The 26,125-nt window shown below is 32.7% G+C and overlaps 1 protein-coding gene across 10 annotated transcripts; it reads left to right on the top strand.

The window, feature by feature from the left end:
* On the top strand, positions 1 to 25,617 carry LOC113392328 (anoctamin-1). Of its 10 annotated transcripts, none has more exons than XM_026628699.2 (21): positions 1 to 603; positions 3,732 to 3,829; positions 7,982 to 8,095; positions 10,282 to 10,498; positions 11,033 to 11,098; positions 11,778 to 11,846; positions 14,237 to 14,397; positions 14,971 to 15,139; positions 15,287 to 15,407; positions 15,746 to 15,857; positions 16,324 to 16,484; positions 16,658 to 16,794; positions 18,828 to 19,094; positions 19,296 to 19,499; positions 19,896 to 20,044; positions 20,289 to 20,374; positions 20,776 to 20,981; positions 21,124 to 21,281; positions 21,710 to 21,812; positions 22,790 to 22,943; positions 25,365 to 25,617. In XM_026628699.2, exons 1-21 carry the CDS (start codon positions 373 to 375, stop codon positions 25,520 to 25,522), a joined length of 3,141 nt encoding a protein of 1,046 aa, XP_026484484.1. In that variant the 5' UTR covers positions 1 to 372; the 3' UTR covers positions 25,523 to 25,617. The 10 variants fall into 10 exon arrangements, with proteins under 10 accessions (XP_026484484.1, XP_064076911.1, XP_064076912.1 ...); XM_064220846.1 differs by lacking the exon at positions 1 to 603 and adding an exon at positions 2,889 to 3,227; XM_064220843.1 differs by lacking the exon at positions 1 to 603 and adding an exon at positions 3,256 to 3,378.
* The last annotated feature ends 508 nt before the right edge of the window (positions 25,618 to 26,125 follow it).

Raw genomic sequence — 26,125 nt, forward strand, 5'->3', positions numbered from 1 at the left:
CTTGACACATGAGAAATCGAAGTTACTAAATTAACCTCGGTGCTCGATTCTCGTAAGATTGTCGATTCAATTGTCTTCTTTACATCTAGTCATCTCTCTCGCCTCGTTCGGTTTTAGCTTCAAGACTGATAAAATTATCACGTAACTCGTGGGTATTTAGATTAAATAAGAAATAGTTGTTGTTTGTTATATTTGACGTTAATATTGTCTCGAACAGTTTACCGAAGCTTACTTTGGTCTTTCTCTCCGGTGACTAATCATCTCGAAACAGTCTCGAAGTTAGAGTTAAAGCATGATAAGGACGTTTAATTAGTGATCAAAATATTCTGTGTGATTTGTAAGAGTGAATTGTTGTGAAGCGATTTATATGTAATGTCTGACGGAGACCCTTCTCTCGAAGAAGATATTCCAAAGCCTTTGTTAGAAAGGCCCGAAGAAAATGTGTTCACGCCAAAGATAGCGACTCCTATATTTGCTGGAAGCGTGAAGATTCACCACAAGCCATCAGACGCTGCGGAAACTGAATCTTTTCTATCTGATGCACAGCGCAATGAGCTTGCGTTCCAACAGTTATTCCAAGATGGAGATGGAGAATTTCACGAAGTAAGTTTATTTTACACACAGTAGGCCATCCTAAGATGTTGATTTTTAATTATTCTAAATGTATAAAATATTTTAATCTAATTCCTTCATTTATTTTGCCCTATTTCTTGGTCTTCATTCATCATTATAATATCATCATCATAATAATTAAAAATATAATTATGATATTTGTGTGGGTATTCATTCTAATATAGTAATTTGTTAAGTTATTAATATCATATAAATAGGTACTAATTGAACAGCAATAATTGCCATATCTTTTGTCAGTTAATTTATTGTTCATTTGCTGGTCTGGAATATGAAATGAAAACAAATGGTCGTATTATTACTTGTAACAAAAAACAAAGTTTCAAATTATTCTTTGTTTATTTATTAAATAATTAAAATATTAGTTGCTCTCATTATAATAAACTCAATAATTTATTTTAACACATAAACTTATAATTTAATTTCTGAGATTAATCAAATTTACTGAATTGAGTACTGTTTGTTAATAAAAATGTTCATTACTTACATAGCACATTCTAATTTTATTTTAGACCATATAAAATATCATTTTGTGTGTTTACAGATATTATTATTTTAAAAATGCCAGTGCTCTGTGCTCGTTTAATGACCAATATTCTTTTGATATATTTATGATTTGTCACATAATAGTGTTGTCTATTAGGTCCAACTTCAGACTCAGATTTAAAAATTAGCTAAGTAATTAGCAAGCAGTAAGTAATTTCAATACACAGAGATACTTATTACTTAACAACAAAATAATTTAAAAACCAATTAGTAAAGATATTGTATTATAAATAGGTAGTTAAATAGACAATTTTAAAGGGAGAGGTAGTCAATAAGTAAATTATTTTTGAGTCAAACATCTTTGTATGAGAAATATTTTATCATGTATTAGACCTATAATTCAGTCATTAACAAACAAGCAATTTCCGTTTAATTTGGATACAGTACAGGAGCTGATTTCTACAAAAAAAAAAAAACTCACCAATTGTTGGCGTTCACTCTTTAAACTCATGACAACATTTATTTTTTACTAATAATAATACTTAACTTTTTACCTACTACTACTTCAAATTAAAATCCAATTTTTCTGCTGTAGATAACATAATGATACTCACTATAATCGATTCCAACCACAAGACGACAAAAGCCAAATAAACAACATTTGACATCTCATTGGCTTGAATATCATTGGTCAAAAGCTTGAACAATCTGTGATATTAATTGTGGATTTGTGAAAAAATTGCATTTTGAACATGGACAGAAGTGTTATCAGAATTTTGGAAGTAAAATATAAGTGGATATAAGCAGTTTATTGGAATAGTGTTGTATTATATTATGATAAATTAGTCAAGAACAATATAGCTGAGCTATTAGCTAATCACCTGGTGTATGTAAATCTAAAGTATTTTTTATCTTTATTCCTTCTTCAATTGGAATATTATAGTCTATAAAAAAATCCCTAATGGTAATAATACCCTATTTAGTATTGTAAAAATTAGAAAATTCTCATCTAGAAAACATAATCAAACAAAAAAGGTTTAATGTAATAGTGTTTAATTATGGTTAATGTTAAGATTGTGTAATTAAGAAACCTCTGTAAGTTGCATACTTTATGGTACAATATTATTTACATTCAATATTATTTATGGATAATGATATTTGTTTTAATGAATAGTGACTATTCACCATAGGAAATGCAAAGATTAAACGATTATACATCATTATCACTGTTCACGGTATCTTTACAATATTGACCTTCATATTAACTTATTACTAATTACTTAATAATTTCTTTATTTATGTTAATGTTCAATTAAAAAAATATTATTAAATATAATAGGTAATTTAATCAATACCTCATGTTATCGACATGCTGTATAGTGGATATTAAAAAGTTAGGCAATACATTATTTTGACATATTTAATTAATTAAATAATTAATTTACTAATATTCATAAAGTTACTTTAGTTTTACGTATTCGTTAATGAAGTCCGAACCCAAATCCCAAGGGTGATTAACTAATAAAGATAACAGCAAAAACTGTAACACCTACATTGTAGAGTATAAAGGAAAGACCCATACAGTAGTGTGCGTGTTGACAAATGTTTAATGCAATCAGCAATTTTGTTAAATAGTCACTAGTTTTACTTTTAGAGAACGTGACGTAAAATAACGGCGCCTTTTTCTGTTTTTAGTGGTTTTTTTCAATGGAATTTTGTGTATCTCACCATTGGAATTTTCTTTTTCGGAAGTGTTGAAAATCTGAATATTTAAATGAGTCGTATTTCTTTATGAAACTTACGAGAATTTGTGATTCCATTTCTTAACGTTTATCTAAGGATGATACTAATTAAAATTGCAAACAATATATTTATAAACACTTTTGCACTTTGTCACTGCTTGAATAAGTGATGATGGTTCTAATCTTGAAACGTAACTGAGATAAATCTCCAAATTGGCGCCACTTATCGAATATGGTTATATAATGTATAATGTTATAGAAAAGAATATAGGCTAAAGATAGAGTATGGTCTCTGTCATTAGGTGTACTTAAACACTAATCAAATACAGATGATTCAGAGTTGTACAGAGCCTGTGTGAAACGACCAAGGTCAGTAGTCAGTTTCTCAGGTTTTTCTGTCTTTTGAATTCAATGTTATAAAATGATCGCGAGGAGTGTTATCGAAGTGATATGTTATGTTTTATACGATGTCGATCGAAATAGAATTTATAGAAATCGTGTGAGAGGCGGAAATAATAATGTATGGTATTTATTTGTAATAGTTTTTAAACATCTAGCAATACGGAGTGAGTAATCAAATCAAATCCAATGGGTTAAAAGACAAGTTGGACAGTTTGATTTCGAATTGTGTATGTATTCGCCAACATTTATTAATATTTATGGTAAGCTAACGATGTAGTCTCAATGTTTACAATGTTATGCGAAACTTTAGGTAGTTATAAAAAATAATAACAAGGTCACTCGTTAAACTGTTTATTTTTAAAGTATTCAATAGATATTCGACAGATATTTTACGTGATAATATGGGGTAAAATTATTTAAAAAATCTTTCACTGGCAAGTGTGATTGATTTCGATATATTGTTTGGGTCAGACGGAGAAAGCGGCGCAGGAGAGGATCGCTGATCTGCACGCCATGTCGGTGCTGAGTACTTACCAGGACAACCTCTCGCAGGAAATGAATACCGACCGGTGAGTTTAGCTGTTGTACCGATGACATTGCAATAAGCATTCCATTAATTATCGAAACCTTGTTACCAATTAAGTGCAATAGGCTACTAGTCAGGCTATCAGTTTTGGCCGATGGGCCAATTAGTACGAGCCACCCTTGAAATTCTGCTAATTTAAATATAGTTTTAAATATTTCTTGGTCATTTTTTTCTCTCTGATCCTCCCTGCTCTCGCTTCGCCTAGATAAGCTTTATCGCCCAGTGTTCAAAGTTGGCGAGCAGATATCTCGCAAATTGGCCTCCCTCAATAGCCAGTACTGTTTTTTCGTGATCCCATAATTGTGCAACTGTTTCGTTTTTTACGTAAATGTTTTTCGTTTCTTGGGAGACACTTTTCTTTGAGATTTCTCTATTAAAACCGCAAATGCTTGTCTGTCAAAACTGATGATTCTGCTGAATCAGAAAACTTGTAGATTTCATAGATTTCATAAAGAATGTGTACCTTTCCTACACGTTTCGTACAATTTTTTTGTTAAATCTCTATATCATCATCATAATATAGAAATAACCCGAAGAGTTTCCTATAAACGTTTCTCAGATATGAGTTTATTGTGATTGCTAACTGTTTTAATGTCAATTGTATGCATATGTGTGATGTCATTGGTCTTTCTGTCCTGTGTGTCGTACGCATGTGTTTGTAACAAAGCCGTTTATTTTAAATTGTATCAATTTAATACAATCGAACACACTAATGAGGTGATAGGAAGAAATAATTGAAACATAATGGAAGCATAGCTTTAACAAATATAACAGTTACGTAAAGTATTGGTCAGTGTTACTAGAATAATCCTGTTTAGAGGAAGTTTTGGATTTCATTTTTTATTATGTCCAGTTGTGATGTGTCATTAAAACGGATACAAAGGTAGAGTAAAGGATAGAGTCAAATAGCTTAAAGTTATTTCATGTATATAAAATTATCAGTGTTTCCTAAAATATATGTATAAATGGGTATACATTTAAATTATCTTAAAAAAGCTGACAGTTGTTAGTAGCAAAGTACTAAATTGTAATATTGAATCAACTTGAAATTAGTTACTTTTGCTTCAAGTTGTCAAAAAAAATATCTTTTTATTTCGTTGGGTAGTGGTAGTGGCACGGAGCGCGGAGGCCGGGGAAGAGAAAGTTGATTTGAACTGTCGATCTCATGTCTGGTTCTAGCCACTTTACTCTTCCAAATTTTAGCACTCTACAAAATCTGCTCTAATTGGTGTAATGATCATCTATAAAGTATTGTGTAGTATTGTCGATGTTTTCTTTTATTTATCAAGCTTATTTAAGTATTTAAAGCCTAAATTAATTGCAATATTAATTCCTTAGTGATATTTGGAGACATATGTAGATTTGAATATGCCATTTTTTATTTCTGTCCTATGTTGACTATTAAGACGTATTATATTTTTGTTAATTTCGTACCATCGTTTCTATTCATGGTCTTGTTGATGATGTCAGTATATAGGTTTTGTATGTTTTTAAATTAAAATTCAGATTTTACGCTTAAAAAACTAATAAGTATATTTAATTATATTGTTTCAACGTAAACACAATTCGTATTAGGTATCTAGTATTGTCGTTTTTGTTTGAACATTTAAATATTCCACTCAATGTCGGTCGTATGTAGAAGTTTCGGATGATATTTTAAATCGCTATAATTTGAAGAAACACATGAAAATTTACATGTTCCGAACATTTTGTATTAACTGTTTTTTTTTTATAACAACCCTAAAGCTAAAATACAAGAAGAAAATCACCACATAAGTCAATGAAGAAAATCGACAAACGGATAAAATAGTGCTGAACCTGTTTTTCTTTTCCTATTTATATATAGATATTATGTTCGCATTGGAAATAAACGTTTCAATCAAACGCTCGACTTTAGTCTAACTCGGTATCATATACGTTTTGAGTCATAATTATTATGCATGTATTATAAATAACCGTACAAAGTAAATAACCAATCCGGATATTAAAATTACCGAAACAAATAGATTATGGATATATTTTTTAAAGGCAATAATAAAATTAAACAAAACATAATAATGTGCTTCGATACTAACAAGATTGAATATGTTCAGAATTTTACTTAATATAAAATATTTTTATGTCAATTATGACGCTGTGGATTTCAATCTATTAACAGTTTAATAATAACATTGTCTTGATTGATTTCGACCCCAGTGGCCAAGCTCAAGAGACCAGCCACCTAGTCTATTCCTTACATAATTCGATGGTACGGCACATCGACATAACATGAAAGTGTTCTGGCGCAGGACCAACGGCTTTACATGCTTTCGGTCTGTTGCTGATAATTTATCAACTGAATTACCCAATAACTTTGGTTTGAACCCAAAGTCTTGGGATTTGAGACCTTTTATATATTAGACCAACAATGCAGTCAACAGTGTGAAGGTTTATTTAACAAGTATAATAGTAGTGTTTATAAGTGGAGTCGTAGTCTTATTATTAATTATATCATAAAAACTTTATACGAACTATGTGAGCTAGGTTTTTTTTTACTCGTACCCGTACAAATCATTAAGTGTTTGACTATAGTATTTAATGAACTTATATATTTTTTTTTATTCAAACGGAATAGTGAAGAGACTATTCTTTGTTATGAGTGCATTACCCCTATCTGTTTTAGGATGATAAACGATGACGTAATAGATTTGAGTTTTGTTATAGAGTTGCTAATTGATGAATGTTTACTTGATTTCGTTTGTATGAGACATTAAATGAAAGACGACTAAAAATTTTATAAATACACAACTAGAATAAAACCTCGATAGAATGGCCACCTTTTTCGTAATTTCGATAGGGTTCAATATTATTCGTTTGGGTAATATTTAGTTTATATATTGCAAAATGGATATCATTTGTATTCACGTCGAGTGAGCGTGTGAGAGAGAGGACTACTACTTTGTCACGCCACCTAAAGTTACATGATTTCTTAAAAAAAGGAAGCTCTAGTAAATCAATACGTCTGATTATATTGGAAGTACTATAAAATCGGCATTTTGTTACATATTTAATAAAATACATTTTAACGCTTCAATCGTTTTACTACAAAATAAATATGTAAAATTTATAAATAACTTGGTCCATATTGTATATGGAATGTTCGGTTAGATAATTTGTATGTATACTATTTATTTACAGATAACAACCGTTGAATATATTCCAAATGGTTTTAATATCTATAGTAATAATATTGAATGAAAATTTGTAGTATATATTACTTATCTATGTATATATACACTTTGGGTCAAATTTTGTATTTAGATAAGGTTTTCTATGATGTGTGTTTCTAAAAAAAAAAATATGTTTTTATAACTAATTATTGTTTTTTTGCAACCCTAAAAATATAAAAACATGTGTTTTTTCTAGAATAAAACCTTCATAGAAAATAATTTACATATATTTGTAGCTAGGTAGGTAGGTAGCTAGGTAGGTATGCCTAAATAAATTCTAAATTTGTAGCTTTATATGCAACCTAGTACATTTGCAAACAATATCCTTCGTATACATGATAAATTATTAACATAGAAGAATCAAATTGAATCGATACATCGTAATTGTTACAAGGACGTTTCCATATAAGCGATCCATGTGAACAGTTTTATATACTGCAAAAATTTCGCTTCGTATCTATTATTTAATTATTTTCTTATTCAAATCATTATAGGATTTCGATTGACCTTTACAAATCTTTGAAATATTTGTTTATAAAATCTAAAATGTTGATTAATTAATAGGTCCTGAAACATAACTAAAATAGCGTTTTTTGTTATAATGATACAAGAAGTGTAACAACGAATTTTCCATAAAAATACTTGTACAAGTTGTTAAATTTTGTTCCTAAATCTTATCAATTAATCAATTGAATTTCGAATTAATGTTTGGGATGATCATTCGATTAACTAACATAGATCTTTAAGTTTAATTTAAGAAGCCCTTTAAATGTGTCGTCAGGGACTTGTCCATAAAAAGGTAATTTATGTTAGTTGAAATTTTTGTTCGAAAATCTATTCAATTATAATGTTTCGAACGACCCAACTTACAAGAGTAATTAAAGGGTTACAGCTGTACAGCAGTGTGTCCACGGCTAACATTACAGGGACAACGGTAGCGAGGCATCTACTCGTCCCGCTGAAGATTGTGGTTGCGGACTACCAGCCGCCCCAGCGGACGTAACCAACAATAATGGGAAACCAGTGGCGAATCATTGCTCGTGAGTAATGGACACACTTGGAAAAATTCTCCGAAAATGCACGTAGATGAATTAGATGCACAGATACATTTGAAAAAAAAATAGCGCGAATCACGCTGCTTGGTAGTATAGTTTGACATTGCTCAATTGTCGATAGAGACTGTTCAAGATTTAAGCGTTTATCTTCAAATTTAGGCTTAAATTTGAACTGAGTAAAATTTATGGAGTTGTGACAGTTTTGTTCATTATATTCCACTAGTCTCTATCTACAATAGTAGAATCATGCAAAGGATGCTGATTTTAAAATACAATTGCAAAATAAGGTCGCATATTAACATTTTTTCATTTCTTTCATGTCGGTGTGATTTCATCTATATAGTTGACGATTTCTGTGTTTGCAACTGATGCAATTCAACAGTAACAGTATAGCAGAAAGTCGCCAACAATTACACATTTTTTATTAATATTTTGAATCAATAGGACAAACCTTTCTTGAGTGTTAACAACAGAAAAGTAGAGATACTTTTTGTGGTTTTGTGTGTATTATTAAAGTGGTCATAAATGCTTCTGGAGGATCGTAACTAATCATATGAATGTGAATATTATTATCTGAATCTTTCTTACACCATCACATCTAAACAAAGCGACTGCTGGTTTCAAATTCAAGTTTTTGAAAGCATCAATTTGACGACTGTCAAATTTATGCTCGAAAAGCTTTTATTTTTTTAAAATAAAAGCTTTCAGTTAATCAATATGTGGCTAACCCTATCTACTGACAAACTCTTGATAGAACAGATTTACTGTCATGGACATAAATATTAGCCCCGAAGTCAACAGGGATAATTTAGCGTAACTCATAAGCTCACCCGGGACAGTAAGAGCTAATGTTAATAATTATGAGGTAACTAATTAACAAGTAATAATTTGGATTTAAAAAGCGCAAATTATTCGACTTTTAAAATAACACACCAAATCCCAATCAATGTAACTGGTGATAGAATTAGTTTTGTAACTGTTTTAATTATAGAAGAGGGCGATGGACTGCTCTTGATTTCTCGTAAGAACTAGCATTAGGTAATTTTAAAGAAAAAACGTACGAAACGAAAGTAACAACGTACACGTTTTAAACGGGAAACGATCGCCCCACTATATTGATAGGGACAAGTTATCACTGGTTAAACTTGAGCTTCAAATTAATTTCTCTATATTGCGATTCATCGGTGCATCACTCAGTAACCCATACGTAATTAAATAAAACAATTAGATTTTTAAAACTGTGACTTTGTGACAAATAGAACTTTATGACATCAAAGCTAATCCGATAGTTGTATCAATCTCTATATAATATTGTAACCATTTATGCTATAAGATTTTTGTTCGTCAACAGGTTTGTTGTTACCATGCTAAAAACCATCACACAAATTATTAACCACTGTACAAATTTGTAATCCAATCGGTGGGTTAAATAACTTGTGTTTTGTATTATTAGTTTCCTGTAAACAAAACAAATAGACATTCAATTTATGGCATACATTAAAGACATTAAATACTTTTTTGTGATAAAATTTAAATCAATATTCACATTATCCTTATCTATTAATCTTTCAATTTATATATGTTTTTATTACTTGTAAATGTAATATGAACTGCACTTACTACTTTTCAACTTTGTTTCCACTTCATCGGTTGCGGGTGTTGCGTGTGCATTGTTTTGCTTAAATATCGGCTCCTTGTTCGTTAATGATTGTAATATTTGAAGAAAAAGGTGAGGTGATTGTATCTTTTGATGTAGTTAATCAAGGTTTAACTAACTATTTACCATTCGCATGCCACTAACGCTACTAGTTGGAAATGCTACTAACTTGGAAATGTAATTACTAAGATTAATTAAATGAAAGTTTACCATATTTAAATTAGGGAAAATTGTGTATATTTTTTAAATTATAATTTTACAACAAGATTTTTTTTAAATGATTATATCGCAAAGCAGTATGTATTGCTGTGTTCCGGTGTGAATGGTAAGTGTTAGTTTAGTGACAGGAACGAGGATCATCAAATTAGGTCCCGTGGTTGTTGGCGCACTGACGATGTCAGAAGTGTTTGTTATTTATGAGAGCGTTTTGTCTATGGGAATTGCCAATCACACGTCTTCTCACTTCATTAATAAGATAACAACGATTTTATAATATAGATACTTCCACTTCCAGGATAGTGATGGGAGGTATCCTTAACAATCCATCGTTAACGTTCAACGATAGAGTGCGGTCGGTTGACTTTGTGTTGGTGTGGGAGGCGGGTAAAGATGACGCGACTACTGAAGAGGCATACGAACATAGACGAATATTTGAGCAGAATCTTGAGAACGAGGGTTTGCAACTGGAAAAAGAAGCGCCTGAAGAACTCTATGGATTGCACTTTATTAAGGTAATTAAAACGATAAAAGCTTTTATTGAAAAGTAATCAATTGGCAGAATATTGCTCGATAGGTATGATAAAAACACGTTCTAGATAGAATCCTTTCGGACGTCTTATTAAACGTGTGAAATGAAGATTCAGAAAGGTCTTTACTTATTGGAGTAAAGACGAAAGCAATAATTTATATTTAGATTTAATACTAGGAGATAGATTTTTTCAGAGATTATTTTCCATGTTTTCATTTAATTGTAAACTGCAAGTCACTCATCTACATTTGCCGCCAAAATGATGAGACCTCTTTTAAGTGAAATTAATTATATCATTAGTTCAGTTAAAATTGCAGTTTCTCTTTAATTTCCTGCACGTCTACGGCTGAAGCTCTTCAAATGAGACCATAAACGATTTTTTATGTCCAGCTATAGTCCCATAATTACTGGGACAAAAATCGGCTTATGCTATTAATATATAAGATTTGAGAAATAATGTTTTAAATGAGGAATTTAGTTTTTAATAGTAAAGGCACTAAAAATTGTCACTTTTTAGATACACGCACCATTGGCGGTGCTTAGAGACTACAGCGAAGTGCTCAAGCTAAGAATGCCGATGAAGGTAAGTTCGTCTATAATTTGTTTTCCTAACAAATGTTAAGAATCAATGTGAATGTTTGATTAGACAAATAAAAGATGTCCTAAAAGTTGTCAATGTCTTAGAGTTTTTTTTGTTTCGTATGTTAATACTTATCACTTAGTATTTAGCTTCAAATTTAGCTTTTTATTTTTATATTTATTAATTTATGATATTATTTTTTTTTACTTTAATATATCCATTTAATATATTTTTTATGAACTATTTGAATATTACTATATATATCTATCTATATATAATATGTACTCTATTATAATTGTCTAATAAAATTCTATTGAGTGTATAAAAAAAATATGTTTGAAACATTTTGAAATATGTAAAATTCACAAAGCATAATGCACACTATTACACGTATGCTGTTGTCTGAATCACACGTGTGGCTTTGTCTTTGACGAACTTGTCAAGGATTCACGTGTTTAGCCGTGTGTATCCACACACCGAAGATTGGCAACTTTTGTGTTGCAAACACTTTTTTCTCATTGTTTAAAGTTAAAGTTAATACCAAAATATTAATGATACGATGTGTTCGTGTCTTTCTCAATACTGGTATTTTCATTTGGATTTGTTGCAAACACATAAATTGCCAACAATTTTAGTGGAAACACATGGTGTGTTATCACTATAATCGTCTATACGTTCATAGGAATGCAGTAAGATACGAAAAGGGGCTCGGACGAATGCCATACTGAATGCTGCGATGTATATGTCTAAGGTATGCAGCTGTCGTCACTACGGATGCGTACACGCTTATCTAACAGCTTGAAATGCGAACATTTTGGGGATTTAGGCGAACATGTAGAATTTAGAGAGATCATTGACATCAACATTAATTAAGTTTCCGTAGAACTTGTTGCCATATTTTGAGGCGATTTTTTTTATTATTTTGGTAACACCAATATATCCCACCCCAATTTGTTTTAGTTTTCCTTTATGATGGGATAACTATTTGATTACAGGTAAAGCCAGTTCATGATTGCTATGCTAATAATATTTTTGTATTTGGTGGTGGTTAGGTTAACATGTTCTATATTTGAACTTCATGTAGGAAACAATATTTATTTAGACATTTTTTTTAATGTTTCTTTGTTTGAAGAGTATTGTTTTGGCTGAATTTTGTATTAGTTTTAAACCCACCGTACCTTTCTTCTAGTATGATTGTATGTTGGCGCATGATACGTAACAAGTGAATCGTTCAATAGCATAGTCCTAATTATTCCTAGTATAAGGTATTAAAGGTGCAATAATAGCATGAATTGCTTAAAACATGACAGGAATGTTTTAAGCAATTCACGACAAAGAGCTTGGATCGGTTGCTTTTGGCACTATAAAGCTTTTGATATGATATTATGTTATTGAGCGTAGCTTTTAGGTGTTTATATTTATGGAGAACGGATATTTAATGAAATTTAAATTAACGTTGTAGTGTACACAGATCTATAATAACATATTCATTAGTATTAGATTTATATTTTATATATATTATCTGTGTATTTATGTATCTGTCATCTGGAGTGACACACATCGCGAAAGCGCGGGAAATGAGGATATATATAAAATGGGCGCGCGGTGAAGGCGGTGTATGTGCACAGCGAGCTGACAGATGCATAAATACACAGATAATATATATTTATATAAAATATAAATGTAATACTAATGAATACGTTATTATAGATCTCTGTACACTGCAAACGTATTAATATTTATTAATAGATATTCATAATTGTTTTGATTTGGAGGAATGCTTGATATGTTTTGCTTTCCGTTTATAGTGTACTCTTTGTAGCTACGCTCACTTGATGATGATTGTATGGTAAATTTTCAATATAGATGAATGTGAATTGTCACATTATTTATTTGGATTAAGTTAACGCATTGTGACCAAATGTCTTATGATTTCAATCTGAAATGATTTCTTATCCGGTATATTTTTAACTCTTACATGTAAATTTTAATGTTCCTCGTGATCATTGAATATGCTCACAATTTCCATTTTGATAAGCATTATTAATGTCTCGAAGAAACCTTTGAAAAGTACACGATTAGTAGAAAATTATTTATCAGAGGAGCATCGAAGTTATTCAGAAAATACTTTTTCTGTTATTTTTATATATAGCTGATGTTAACATAAATATTTGGTACAGTGCGTTAACATGTTGCGATTTTGCCAGTCGTAGAGTGGTGGGGGGCTTGTTGTTGGTGACTGGGGTATATTTAGTAGGTAATAATAGAATGATTATTACATAACAAAACGTCGCCCTGCAGTAAAACTCCTAAAGATCTATTGTTTTGAAAATCTTGTAACGCGTATGAATAACTTGCATCATATATTATCTGAGATGCTTTTCATGTCATATATTGTTGTGTGAACCTCTATTCTGTAAGAACAAATCCAAAACTCACAGCATAACACGATTGTGAAATGTGAGAAAGTGATACGTAAGACTGACTTTAATAATTATAGCATTTAGAGGATACACACTCTAAAATAACATTGTGGTTTTCAAAATTTCACGGTTGTGATTCGAAGTGAGTTCGTGACTTCTTACAGAATAGTAATTCTGGTTAATGATGGATGTACTTCGATTTAATTTCATTAATTTTTTTGTATTAAATATTTTTTATCTTATTACTTATACTTATTACAGGGCGATGGTAGGTACGTATCGTGGTATTCGAAGCTGTCATATCATAGTAGTGACAGATAACATCCAGAGAGATGTGTAAGAAATACAAAATTAAAAAAATCTAATTGTCAAATATATAATTTTTGTTTTTTTTTTTCGATCAGTCCATTATTATTTGATTTATAATATCAATTTTCTTCGTGCATGATATTGTCTCTAACAAAAATTAGTAATTATAAGCACGAGAGTTAATTTGTTTTAATATTTAATAAAAGTGTTCTAATTGTAATTCATGCATTAATAAGCAAGATTGCATTAGTAATATTCTACATATTCCATTGCTAAGTTTTACCTAATATAGCAAAAAAAAACAAATATAATATTAACCTTCTATATTCATAAAATAAATTATGAAATACTAAAAAATATATTTAAAAAAGATGTTGGAAATGTTTCATAATTGCAATTAATAATTCAGTTTTCAGCGCTAAAAGATGTTCATGAGAAGACGAATAGTCTAATAGACAAAATAGACGAATGTTGGGACAATGTGATGTCGAAGATAAGAGTAGATCCCGCGCTGTTCCCGGAGAGAAAGCATCGGTTGACTGCAATATATTCTAAGGACAAGGAATACTTGTAAGTATAAATTCTAAGATGTTACATTTAATCTTTGTCTGATTGATTAGGTTTTCATGCAATTATTTTTCCAATATTAAACAAAAGTTATGCAAAATAATAAATGTGTACAATGAAAAAAAATACCAATTGATTCTTGACAAAAACTCTATTTGGAATTCTGTTTCAAGTTGAATGATTTAATGGGAAACCATGCTTATCATGCGGAAACAAAGAAGACAAAACTCGATAAAACGTCTCTGAATGTGCCTGTGCCCGTAATTAAATTTAAATTGACTCTATACTTCATTTTCTTATTAATTTTAGATCTTGGTAGTTACTGGTAGCTGACTGGCTGTTAGCTGGTTCGGGTACGGGCCTCCATAGTTTTTCCTATTCGTCATCTCGAGTATTTCGTTACCGGCAATCTAAATTGCCATTATATTAATTTACGCCTAAAAGCCGGGGTCAGTTTCAACCAAGAAGTTGTCAATGAGTTATCAGTAGCTAGTTATACTAAAATGATGTCCTGTATAGAACACAGTGAAGACTAGTGACATTTTGTTCTAAAGTTCGATCAAATTTATTTCTCAGGTTCGATACATCAGCCGAATGCTTTTGGACGCCATCGATCAGGTCTCGCATAGTCCAGTTTATCCTGGACCGCAAGAAGTTCTCTGAATCAGCGAATGACGATTTTGCTTTCGGAATAACCAGACTAATCTCCAATAACACGTATAGCGCCGCGTATCCCTTACACGATGTAAGAGAACACCATAAGTATCATTCATTCTACTTTAAGTTAAATTAACGTTGAGACAGATTATTAATTAATCATATCGTTATATAATGACCTAGAAATTGAGGTGATCTTGTATATTTTTTTTATTATTGTGTATGTTACGTACAGGGTGATCTGAAAACTCCAGGGTCAATGCGTCATCTCCTGTACACGGAATGGGCGAGCGTTTCGAAGTGTCTCAAGTATCAGCCGTTGGATTACGTAAAGGATTACTTTGGCGTCAAAATTGGTAACACTCGATATCTATATTAATATTATAAACGCAAAAGTAACTCTGTCTGTCTCTATGTCGAATTTCATGAATATTGCCATGTCAAAATATTCTAAAATCTTATTTTTTTTGTGACTAAATCTGACGACCGACCGTTAAAACGCGACCGAAGACGGTAGCGCCAACTAGTTATTTACATATTATTGGAAGGAACATTGGAATTTATCAAAAAAAAAAAATGTTATCGCTACGATTACGCTTATACTTTGAGTTCAGAGACATTTTATAAGGATTACAATTGTACATATGTATATTTTTTCGTTTATATAGTTTTTATATGCTGTAATTGTTTTCAGGGTTATATTTTGCATGGCTAGGCTTCTATACACACATGTTAATACCCGCGTCTCTGGTTGGTCTCATATGTGTCATATATTCCGCTGCCACTGTTTACTCCAACAAGCCCAGGTAAAGCATAATTGTATTTGTGTCATATATTTACATAAGATATTATTTTTTATAATGCCTTTTAGATTTTTATATTGATAATTGATATCACTTTAGTCTTCTCCGGCTTAGCTTAAGATGTAGATTGTAATATAACTAATAATATATATCTATGTATGTGTATCAGACAGTTTTTTGGTTATCCTAAATTTATTACATTTTAACTACTTAAAACTATGTTTTTTTAACAATGATTTTACATTGTAAGTATTTTTTTGTAACAGAAAATTGGCAACATTTTAAGGAATTACTAATGTTCCTATTACCCCTCCAATTTAGCTTTAACTTTGTGCTAGGAGTGGGGATGAGCTCTTACATCGCTAGGCCTGTTAACTATTGCGCTATTGACGAGATGTGAAACCTTTTTGTATATATTTTGCATACAAAGCTAAGGTCAGACATTTGTAACTTGAATTCTATTTTGTAGCGAAGACATATGTAACTACAACTCCACGATAAAGATGTGCCCGCAATGCGACTACTATTGCGACTTCTGGGACTTGAAGACGACCTGCTTACAGTCACGGATAACATATCTATTCGATAATCCCACAACTGTATTCTTCGCGATCTTCATGAGCTTTTGGGGTGAGATCTTAAAATATTCAGACTACAAATTTAAGTTATTAATAAAACATATTGTTTAAAAGTAACTTAACCTTTTTAACTAGTATATTATATCGGTATTACACATCCGACTAATCGGTGGGTAAGAAAGGTAGGGATTTCTCCAGAAATAACGTATCGATCTCCTCCCCCAGCGGCGTGTTTCCTGGAGCTGTGGAAGCGCTACTCGGCCGAGATGACGCACCGCTGGGACCTGACGGGCTTCGACGTGTACGAGGAGCACCCGCGGCCGCAGTACCTCGCGCGCCTCGCGCACGTCAAGCGCACGCAGGTGGGCTGGGAGGCTGCGGCTCGGTTGGGATTACTGTTCTACACTTATTTATTGAATTGCCGATTACTGGATTAATGGCACATTATTAATGTACTTCTGATTTATTCAATTATTTAACAAAAAATGCGGTATTCAAATCCATATCTATATTTTACGACCACTAGGCCGAAAATTAGTATTCTATATGTCTGTAAAAAGGTCTTATTTTAATCTACTTAATACAATTTCGAACGCACAGCCTAAGTCGGTCGATGTCATTCTGAACAGCTATTCTGTATCGAACGAAAGTGAGAAATACGAGGATTGTTCAAGTTCATCTCCTAAGGGGGTTAAAAGGGGATATAAGAGTTCTGTTTAGAATAGGAATTTTGGTTTGCGTTTATTGATAGAAGTCAGTCGTTAATACGCTTACGATAATTTATTTGACCCTTGGGTGTTAAATTGGACATGTAAGTTTGTATGTATGTACGTCATTTTTTTAATTTAGAAATATAGTGTTTAAACTTCTTATGAGTAAAATAACAACGTTACGGTGTTTTCCGATGGGATATCCCATATATATAGACTAGTTTATTATTATTTTAAATTGTAAAGTTCCTTCTATTGTTATTAATATAGTGTTTGTTATTATTATAGTATTATTAAAAATAAATAATAGAGTGGTTCACCTTGGATTAATAACGAGTTGACAGTATAATGGTTTACAATTAAAAAAAGTATATGGTTCAAGTCTATTGTTCAGACGATATGATATTCCGTTCGGAGTTTCCTCAATTACGATGTAAATATGAGTAGAACGAGATTTATTATTTTAATACACCCGTTCCGATTTTGAAAATGATTACTTTTTTTTTTTTTAAATAAATATTAAAATGCAATCAACATCGAGCCAGATTTATTGTTCTGGCCTTAATTGTATAAATGGTAATTTTTAATGACGAAAAAGGTTTAATAAGTCATTTCGGGTAACTTTGAATTTGAGTGCAACTTTGAATGAAATGAATTTTTTTCTAAGCTTTTTTTGTAATTTTTCCTCCTTGAATGCGTAAAATGGAACGACCAATAATATGTTTACAAGTCTATGGTAAAAAAATAATACGTACGTCAGATTTATTTCTAATTTTTTTTCTCCCCTACAACGGTAAAAAAATCGAAAGTGGCAGCACCTAACAAAATATTAAATAAAGCTGATGGAAATAGCTGATATATGACAGCTTATACAATTATTATCGTATTAAACGTGTCTAACACAGCAAAAATCCACCTTAAAGCTATAAAAATAAGGTTTTTCATCTCCAAAAATTGATGATTCAAAGTTACCCAAAATTCGTGATAACTTTGAACCCCGATTTGAGATTAAATTTTCGTAAGTTAATCATCCTTTTTATGATTTTTTTCTATTGTGTGCGATAAACAAGCTAATGAAAACACTAATTAAACCATAAAATTGTCCTGTACACGTACAATTCTTACTGATAATATAAAATAAATCACAAAAAGTATTCAATGTTACCCGAGTTGACTGTATTCGTTTGATATATTTTTTGATAAGAAGAACTTTAATTAATTAATGTTGCCATACAGTAACTATAATAAATAGAACTTTATATACGGTTGGTTTTTTTTTTTACTTGTTTAAAGAAAAATTGATGGCTGTGACTAATGAATATAAAAATCAAAATCATAATATACTTTATTCAAGTAGACTTTTACAAGCACTTTTGAATCGTCATTTAACAAACTTCATTCATCTCGGTAGAATCTACCGAGAAGAACCGGCAAGAAACTCAGTAATTACTCTTTTTCAACATCTAAAAATACAGTCATGTTAGTTAAATATAATTATATATGTATGTTATATCTCCTGCCTGGAAGTCAACATTCTTCTATAATTCTGTAATACTTTTAATATTTCGGGTATCTGATCAGAAATTCAAAATATAAACGTACTTGCTATAAACTAAAATGAATATTTAAGCAAAAACCCGTCCCACTTCATAGTACTCGTATGAATGGTCATCGTGTGCGTGCAGCTGAACGTGGTGACGGGCGAGCGCGAGCCCATGGTGCCGTTCTGGCGCATGCGGCTGCCGGCGGCGCTCATGTCGTTCAGCGTGGTGGCGCTGCTCATCCTGCTGGCGCTGGCCACGGTGCTGGGCGTCGTGCTCTACCGCATGTCGCTGCTGGGCGCCAACTTCCTGCGCCAGCAGGATAACGTGCTCATCACCTACAGCCCCATCATGTTCACGACGGCTACGGCTGCCTCCATCAATCTTGTCTTCATCTGTATATTCAATTACGTGAGTTTTGATTATGATAATGATTAACCCAAAGCTTTACGGTAGAATAAATATGATATTATCTGTATTCAGCTAACAAAACTGATATTTTAAACGTTACATTACCTAAGTTATGTCTTTACTGTAGTAGTTTATCTTTTTAGCCAGTGAAATGAATACCTATTAAGTTTTATATTAATTTTGTTTAACCTTCCTTACCAGATCTACCAGTTCCTAGCCGAATGGCTGACGGAGAAGGAACTCCTTCGAACTCAAACGGAATTCGACGACTCGCTAACTCTTAAAATTTATCTACTTCAATTCGTCAACTACTACGCTTCTATCTTCTACATCGCATTCTTTAAGGGCAAGTTCGTGGGCCGGCCTGGGGACTATGTTAGATTTTTCGGTCATAGACAAGAGGAGGTAAGTGAGAAATCGTTGTAAAATATTTGTTACGTTATTTTATTATATAGGGCAAAATATTTTCAATTTTAAAAATGTATATCCATGCTCGTCTTGATTTTAAACACGAGTTCTATACGTGCTGTATCGTTTGTGACTTCTGTGACGTTTTTATAAAATGTTACGTATTTTTTCTCTTTAATCTAGACTTCTGATTGAGTGATTCGGTGTAATGAGCTATTAACCCATTTACAGGCTCAAGAAATAATATATAAAATTAGCAACTTAGATGTTGATATTTTATCATAATTTGGTCCATTTGATAGTATGTTTCCCTTCTATAAACAAAGAGTCAGCAGAATAGTTGCATGCTTATTGATTATACTTGTTTGTTAGAAAATTGAGTGTCTCTTCTAGTGTTCTCCTGGAGGCTGCCTCCTTGAACTGTCGATTCAGCTGGCCATCATAATGATCGGAAAGCAGTTCATTAACACCGTCGTGGAGATGATGATGCCTTACGTACTCAAATGGTGGAACATTCTTAGGACTATTGGAAGGAAGAAGAGGTAATCTTTTATACTTATTTTATCAATTAATTTTCTATTATTCTTGAATTATAATACGACTATTTTGTCTACTTAAACTAAATAATCGTTTTATTATTATGAATGCAAAAATAATTTGATATTGGCATTCATTTAATGTAGATATAAATAATAATAAATTGCGAGGAAATCACATATGGAAATCCTCTTGGATCCAGATTGTTTGACGGAATGACAGATTATATTGTTAACTGTTATATTGCAGGATAAAGAGTCCGCTGCAGTGGGTCAAGGATTTCAAGTTAGTCGATTTTGGGAACATGGGGCTGTTTCCGGAGTATTTGGAAATGGGTGAGTCATTGAACTTAAAGTCAATTATGATGATATGTATGTATGAATGGAATTTCATAATTCGTACTTTAATTTTATAAATGTATACGAATACATTTCATACGTAACTTAGGGCGATGAGGCGTTATATTTGATAGTGTTTGATTATAACAATACCATTCGTATATCCCTGGCTATGCAAAGTATTAAAATAGAATTAATTTAATTACCGAGTTGTTAATAAATATAACACCAGAACTTTGTGCTTTGTTAAATTTACTTTTTTACGATATCCGGGGTCAACTCTTCTTCCACCGAGGGTTTCATATCCGATCCTAGAGCAATGTAGTTGTCCGGTCCTGAAATAAAGTCCGTCTTAAAGAATTTCGCTAACGCGCTAACGTCGCCCGCGTGGCCGGCAGTGCTGCAGTACGGGTTCGTGACGATCTTCGTGGCGGCGTTCCCGCTGGCGCCGCTGTTCGCGCTCATCAACAACGTGCTGGAGATGCGCCTGGACGCCAAGAAGTTCCTGACGTGCTACCGCCGGCCCGTGCCGCAGCGCGTCAGCGACATCGGCGTCTGGTACCGCATCCTCGACTCCATCGGCAAGCTCAGCATCATCACCAACGTGAGCCTCTCGGAGTTCCGTCTATCTGTATTGTAGTGATTGATGATACGTCAATATGTTGACGAAATGTATCGGTGCAGTATAATATCGGTACAATATTTGGAACGTGTAGAGAGTATTAACCGGTTTCAATTTGTTTCAGGGTTTCATAATAGCCTTCACGTCGGAATTCATTCCTCGTTTGGTTTATCAGTTCACGAACGGTTCCATGGATCAATACGTGAATCACACGTTGACTGATTTCAGAATATCGGTGCTGGGGAATTTAACAAAATCGACGTACAACGAAACAATGTGCAGGTAAATTAGATCTATATTTATTTCAAATGTAAAAAAATTAATTTAATTTAGATGATGGTTACGATTATGTTTTGCGCGACCTCTCTCCTTCTACGTCTCTCTTTTGTTGTTTTATTGATATTATTAAAATATGTGAATTTTGAAGAATACGTTATTTAGTATACTTTTGTCCTGTGTCTATTGTACAAAATACAGAAATAAAATTGGTGTATGTAGTTAAAGCGGTAAGCGGAATACTTTTATATTGAAAGTCTTATTGAACCGTCGTAATCTTTTAGAAACGACGCAAATTTTTTTTAAGTGTCAAGGTCGAATCGCACTGGACGTTGTCGAATTCGTTGGGGTCTTAAGGGTGGCAGGCTTTGCACGACATTTGCTATAGTATATATTATGGAAGAGTTAATTTTAACTATGTGTACCTTTTCTAGTTATCCGGGCTATTGGCACTATAAGGATGGGGACGATTACGAGCACACGAACTGGTACTGGCACGTAATGGGAGCTCGGTTGGCGTTTGTCGTTGTATTCGAGGTAAACTTATCTTATGACTGATAACTTGATTTTTTTTATGATACAGGATGGCAGACGAGCAAATGGGCCACCTGATGGTAACTGGTCACCATCACCCATAGACAATGGCGCTGTAAAAAATATTAACCATTCTTTACATTACCAATGCGTGACCAACCTTGGGAACTGAGATGTTATGTTCCTTGTGCCTGTAGTTACATTGGCTCACTCACCCTTCAAAGCGGAACCCAACAATACTGAGTACTGATGTTTGGCGGTAGAATATCTGATGAGGGGATGGTACCTATCCAGACGGGCTTGCATAAAGTCCTACCACCAAGTAAATTTATTGATTAAAGTTGTTATTTAAACTATTCAACGTAACGGATAACAGAGTGATCATTAGTTTCTTGTAAATTGAAAATACACTAATGAAATATTATAAGTATGTATTCTCTATCTTACCGATTCTTTTATAATTAATAATGACAAGTTGTAATAAATTTAAACAGTACTATCTAGGGAGTATTGTCTAAAATATAAGGTTTGTCATTTACACAAATAAGGAACAGAAATGGACTTAGAATTGAACCTTGATAAACCCTTACCTTAACTGAAGGCCTGGAAGATATTTTTTACATTACATTAAATGTCTGAATTTTATGTATTTTTATATTATAATGTATGGAAACATGTTACTGAATAGAAGATTATATTAATGATAAAAAAGCGTGGACTCAGTAATTGTTGATTTCGAGACTATATATAAATTGATTGTACTTTATTGTCATACTTTAATTGGTTAATACGTTATTGGAATGGTGGAAAAGAGAAACTACTGAGTTTTTTGCCGTCTTTCTCGGTAGAGTCTACTGTTCGAACCGGTGGTATCTCACATTCAATTCAAAAGCGCCTCTACGATCCTACTCGAACAAAGAGTATTTTGATTTCGACTAAACAAACACAATGTAAGTTCCTCACGGCCGGTGTGTCCGCAGAACGTGGTGGCGCTGGTGATGATCATCGTGCGCTGGGCGATCCCCGACATGTCGGGCGAGCTGCGCGACCGCATCCGGCGCGAGGCCTACGTCATCAACAGCTTCATCATGGAGGAGACGCGCGCGCGCTCGCAGGCGCGCCGCTCGCCGCCAGGTGCCCGCCCGCCGCCCGCGCGCCGCCCCCCTCGGGCCCGGTACGCACCGCCCGCTTGCGCCCGGCCGCCGTTCACTGCGCCGCTCTCGGGCCTTCGCGAATCTCTGACCGTCTGTTTTGATTAGAGCCTTACCAGTGAACTGCGGCCGACCCGGACTGTGTTGTGTGTGTCCTGATACACTGACGGGAATGTTTCGAGTGATAGATTTGATGTTGACATTTTAATATTCTAATGCGTGTGCTGCTCTCCCGAGTGTGAAGACTGATTAAAATTTTAGTAAACCACTACGTCGTAGAAACGAAGCTATCGAGTGCTTCGTTTGGAATAAGGTCATGAGCTGGTCGATGACATGAAGCGCTTAGGCTCGAGTTAACATATCGATTCCCCTCTATAGCACCAGTTACACGCGTAAATACAGACTTAATTGGTCTGTATTTAATAAAAATAAATATTGTATTTTTTTTTAAATTTCTTCACCATATTTCTATGAAAGAATATTAGGTGCGGGAAAAAATGGAGTGAAGCTTCGTAGTGAGAATAACGCTTGGCAGTAAATACTCGATGCTGGCGGATTTACCGGCGTGCGTACGAAGGGCTAGCTTCGACGTTCATATAGTTCAGCAATTCAGTCAGTGTATTATACATTATCAACGCAGTCTAGAATAGGAAAGAACATCAACGTTTAATAAATAACAAGAATAAATATCAAGATATGCAAAATAGTGATGGAAGAGATTATGCGTTGATTCAAATAAATTATGTTTTTGTAAGAATTGAATAAGGATGGAAGATATGTATGATATAAAAGCTCAAAGTGATTAAGCAGATAACAATGAAAGATATCTCTATATTTTTTGTCATACGAACGAAGTCAAGTCTCAAGACTTAACCATAACATATACCACTTTTGTTATATACTATCCTTTGTAAGCTAATTTTTAAAATACGGGTCGTCTAAGAACCAATTCCCACCAAAGGTAGCCAAGACATATCAAAGGGCGCAGCAGTTTGTGGTGGTGAAGTTAAAGTGTCAAAAAAATATTTAAAGTCCATTTTTGGATATACGGACACAACCGGCTGCGAGCGTTTCCTTGTATGAGCGCATGTAAACATCGCTGCGGTGCGTTGCGATGCGCTCATCGTTAATTTTAACTCTTGATTATTTTCTTAATTTATTTCCTAAATCATTTTGAAACAAGAAATATTATCTTCGGTATCGTTGATGTTCTCGCCTTATTTTGACTAAAGCTAGCTTCCAAACCTAACATAGTGGATATACGTGTACGCAAGTTCGATGCGGGTTCGAGCAACTTGAACGACGCATCTGTGAGTGAGTCCGATGATATTATCAATAACAGCATGCAAGACTGATCAGTTTCGAACGATATTTATTGATCAATACGATGTTCAAGTAATTATTAACACTAATGTAGAGAAAATATTATTGCACGTACTAAACTTTGGAAATCGGTTGTGGAGTTATTTAATCTGTTCCTTGCTATAAGCCTATATCTCGTAAATTATAACGTAATATTTTTTTTATTAATGACAAATTATAAAAATTAACAGCCCCGTTACACATAGACATACTCTTTAAAGAATTATTGGAATTTATTATAAATATAAATTGTGCACATGAAATGAAATGAAATGGTGCTTATCTAGTTTAGAACACACGATCTAGACCAAATATAATTAATTATTTATTAAAAAGTTTTTTTTTTTAATAATAATGTGCCTTTTATGATATGGTAACATAGTTTTATATGTTTGTTGGCTGTTATACATGTATCAATCAAACGAATACTTAAACGTGGCAAAATATTATGCTCCCAATAAAATATTTCCGTTATAACTACGAATACGAAAAGGTAACACTTAGCTAGCAATTAATTTTTTTTTCCATGATCACAACATCACTAATCAATAACAAATTTGAATGCATCGCACACATTTATAAATCCATTAAATAATTAGTCAAATAGTTTTACACTACACACACGAACAGTTTTTTTTATTTTTGAATTTCGTTTGAAAACAATTGATCTGATTTTTTGGTAGTTAAAGATTATTTAAAATGAAGCTTGATATATTATTTAAATTGGCATAATAATTGATAGAGCTTCAAACCAGTAGTTAGGCTGACGCTTTACGCTATTGACAAATTTATTCTATTGTATTTATATTTAGAAGCTGGATGTTGTATGTTTGGATGTAACAAGTTCAAAATACAATAAATATTACAAGAATTCTCATTTTTGATGTAGTGTTTTTTAAAGTATAAATGTAACTTTGAACCTTATAAACAAATAATAATGATAATAATTTTAATAAAAAGAAAATAATTTAAAAATATATTCGAAATACAAAATGAAATCACTCCAATCGCTATGTTTACTAAAGTTTAAAATTTTCTCTAGGTGAGGATGGAGACGAATCCAATTGGAACCATTTGGCTTCACTCTCTGGTTCCGACTTCGATCTCGCAGCGCACGGGGACCATCAGGACATCCGCGACTTGTCCAAGCACGTCGTAACTCAACCGCCAGAGGGCTCGCCTGGACCTGAACATGTATAACTTTACATTATATTTGACTGAGAAGTAACCCTACAAATATTATATCAGTATGTTTATTGCATATGAATCATAAAGCATTTAAACATTTGCCCGATAAGGTAAAAAAAAAAAAAAATCGCGCCAAAACGTTTAAGTCACGTGACGGCTCACATGTTATTATGTATGACGTCACAATACTTATACATTACAAGTTTACAAGTTAGTATTTGCGTGTATGCGTCTGGATAAGTTAATTGTTGTAGAGCAAGTCTATTTTCCGAAAATATTTTGACGTGACTTATCTATAAAATAATGTGGTTATATAATTTGGAAATTAAATATGATTTAAAAGGTACTATTTTTTTGGAATTACCAAAATTCATAGGAACGCTAGTTTTTGTTAAGATATACATAATGTTCGTTCATGAGCGGCGTGTGCGTCCCGATACGTAAATATGAATACCGCGCTATTTAATAACATGTGAAAACACTGGCGGTAGTATTTCCCCGAGTCTTCTATTTCAAGACTTATTACAATGTGTCAGTTACACAGGAATTAAAGATCTTATTTTTATTATATCTATTTATATGTTCTTCTTTGATTTTTTTCTAATTTTATAATCA

Source organism: Vanessa tameamea, chromosome 5, assembly GCF_037043105.1.
Source record: "Vanessa tameamea isolate UH-Manoa-2023 chromosome 5, ilVanTame1 primary haplotype, whole genome shotgun sequence".
Classification (NCBI taxonomy): Eukaryota; Metazoa; Arthropoda; class Insecta; order Lepidoptera; family Nymphalidae; genus Vanessa; species Vanessa tameamea.

Excerpts from the sequence above, each read along its gene's own strand:
- LOC113392328 (XM_026628699.2), top strand. The coding sequence starts at position 373 with ATGTCTGACGGAGACCCTTCTCTCGAAGAAGATATTCCAAAGCCTTTG. Across the intron at positions 604-3,731 it reads GAGATGGAGAATTTCACGAA|ACGGAGAAAGCGGCGCAGGA; the intron begins GTAAGTTTATTT and ends TGTTTGGGTCAG. Across the intron at positions 16,795-18,827 it reads CGCACGTCAAGCGCACGCAG|CTGAACGTGGTGACGGGCGA; the intron begins GTGGGCTGGGAG and ends GTGTGCGTGCAG.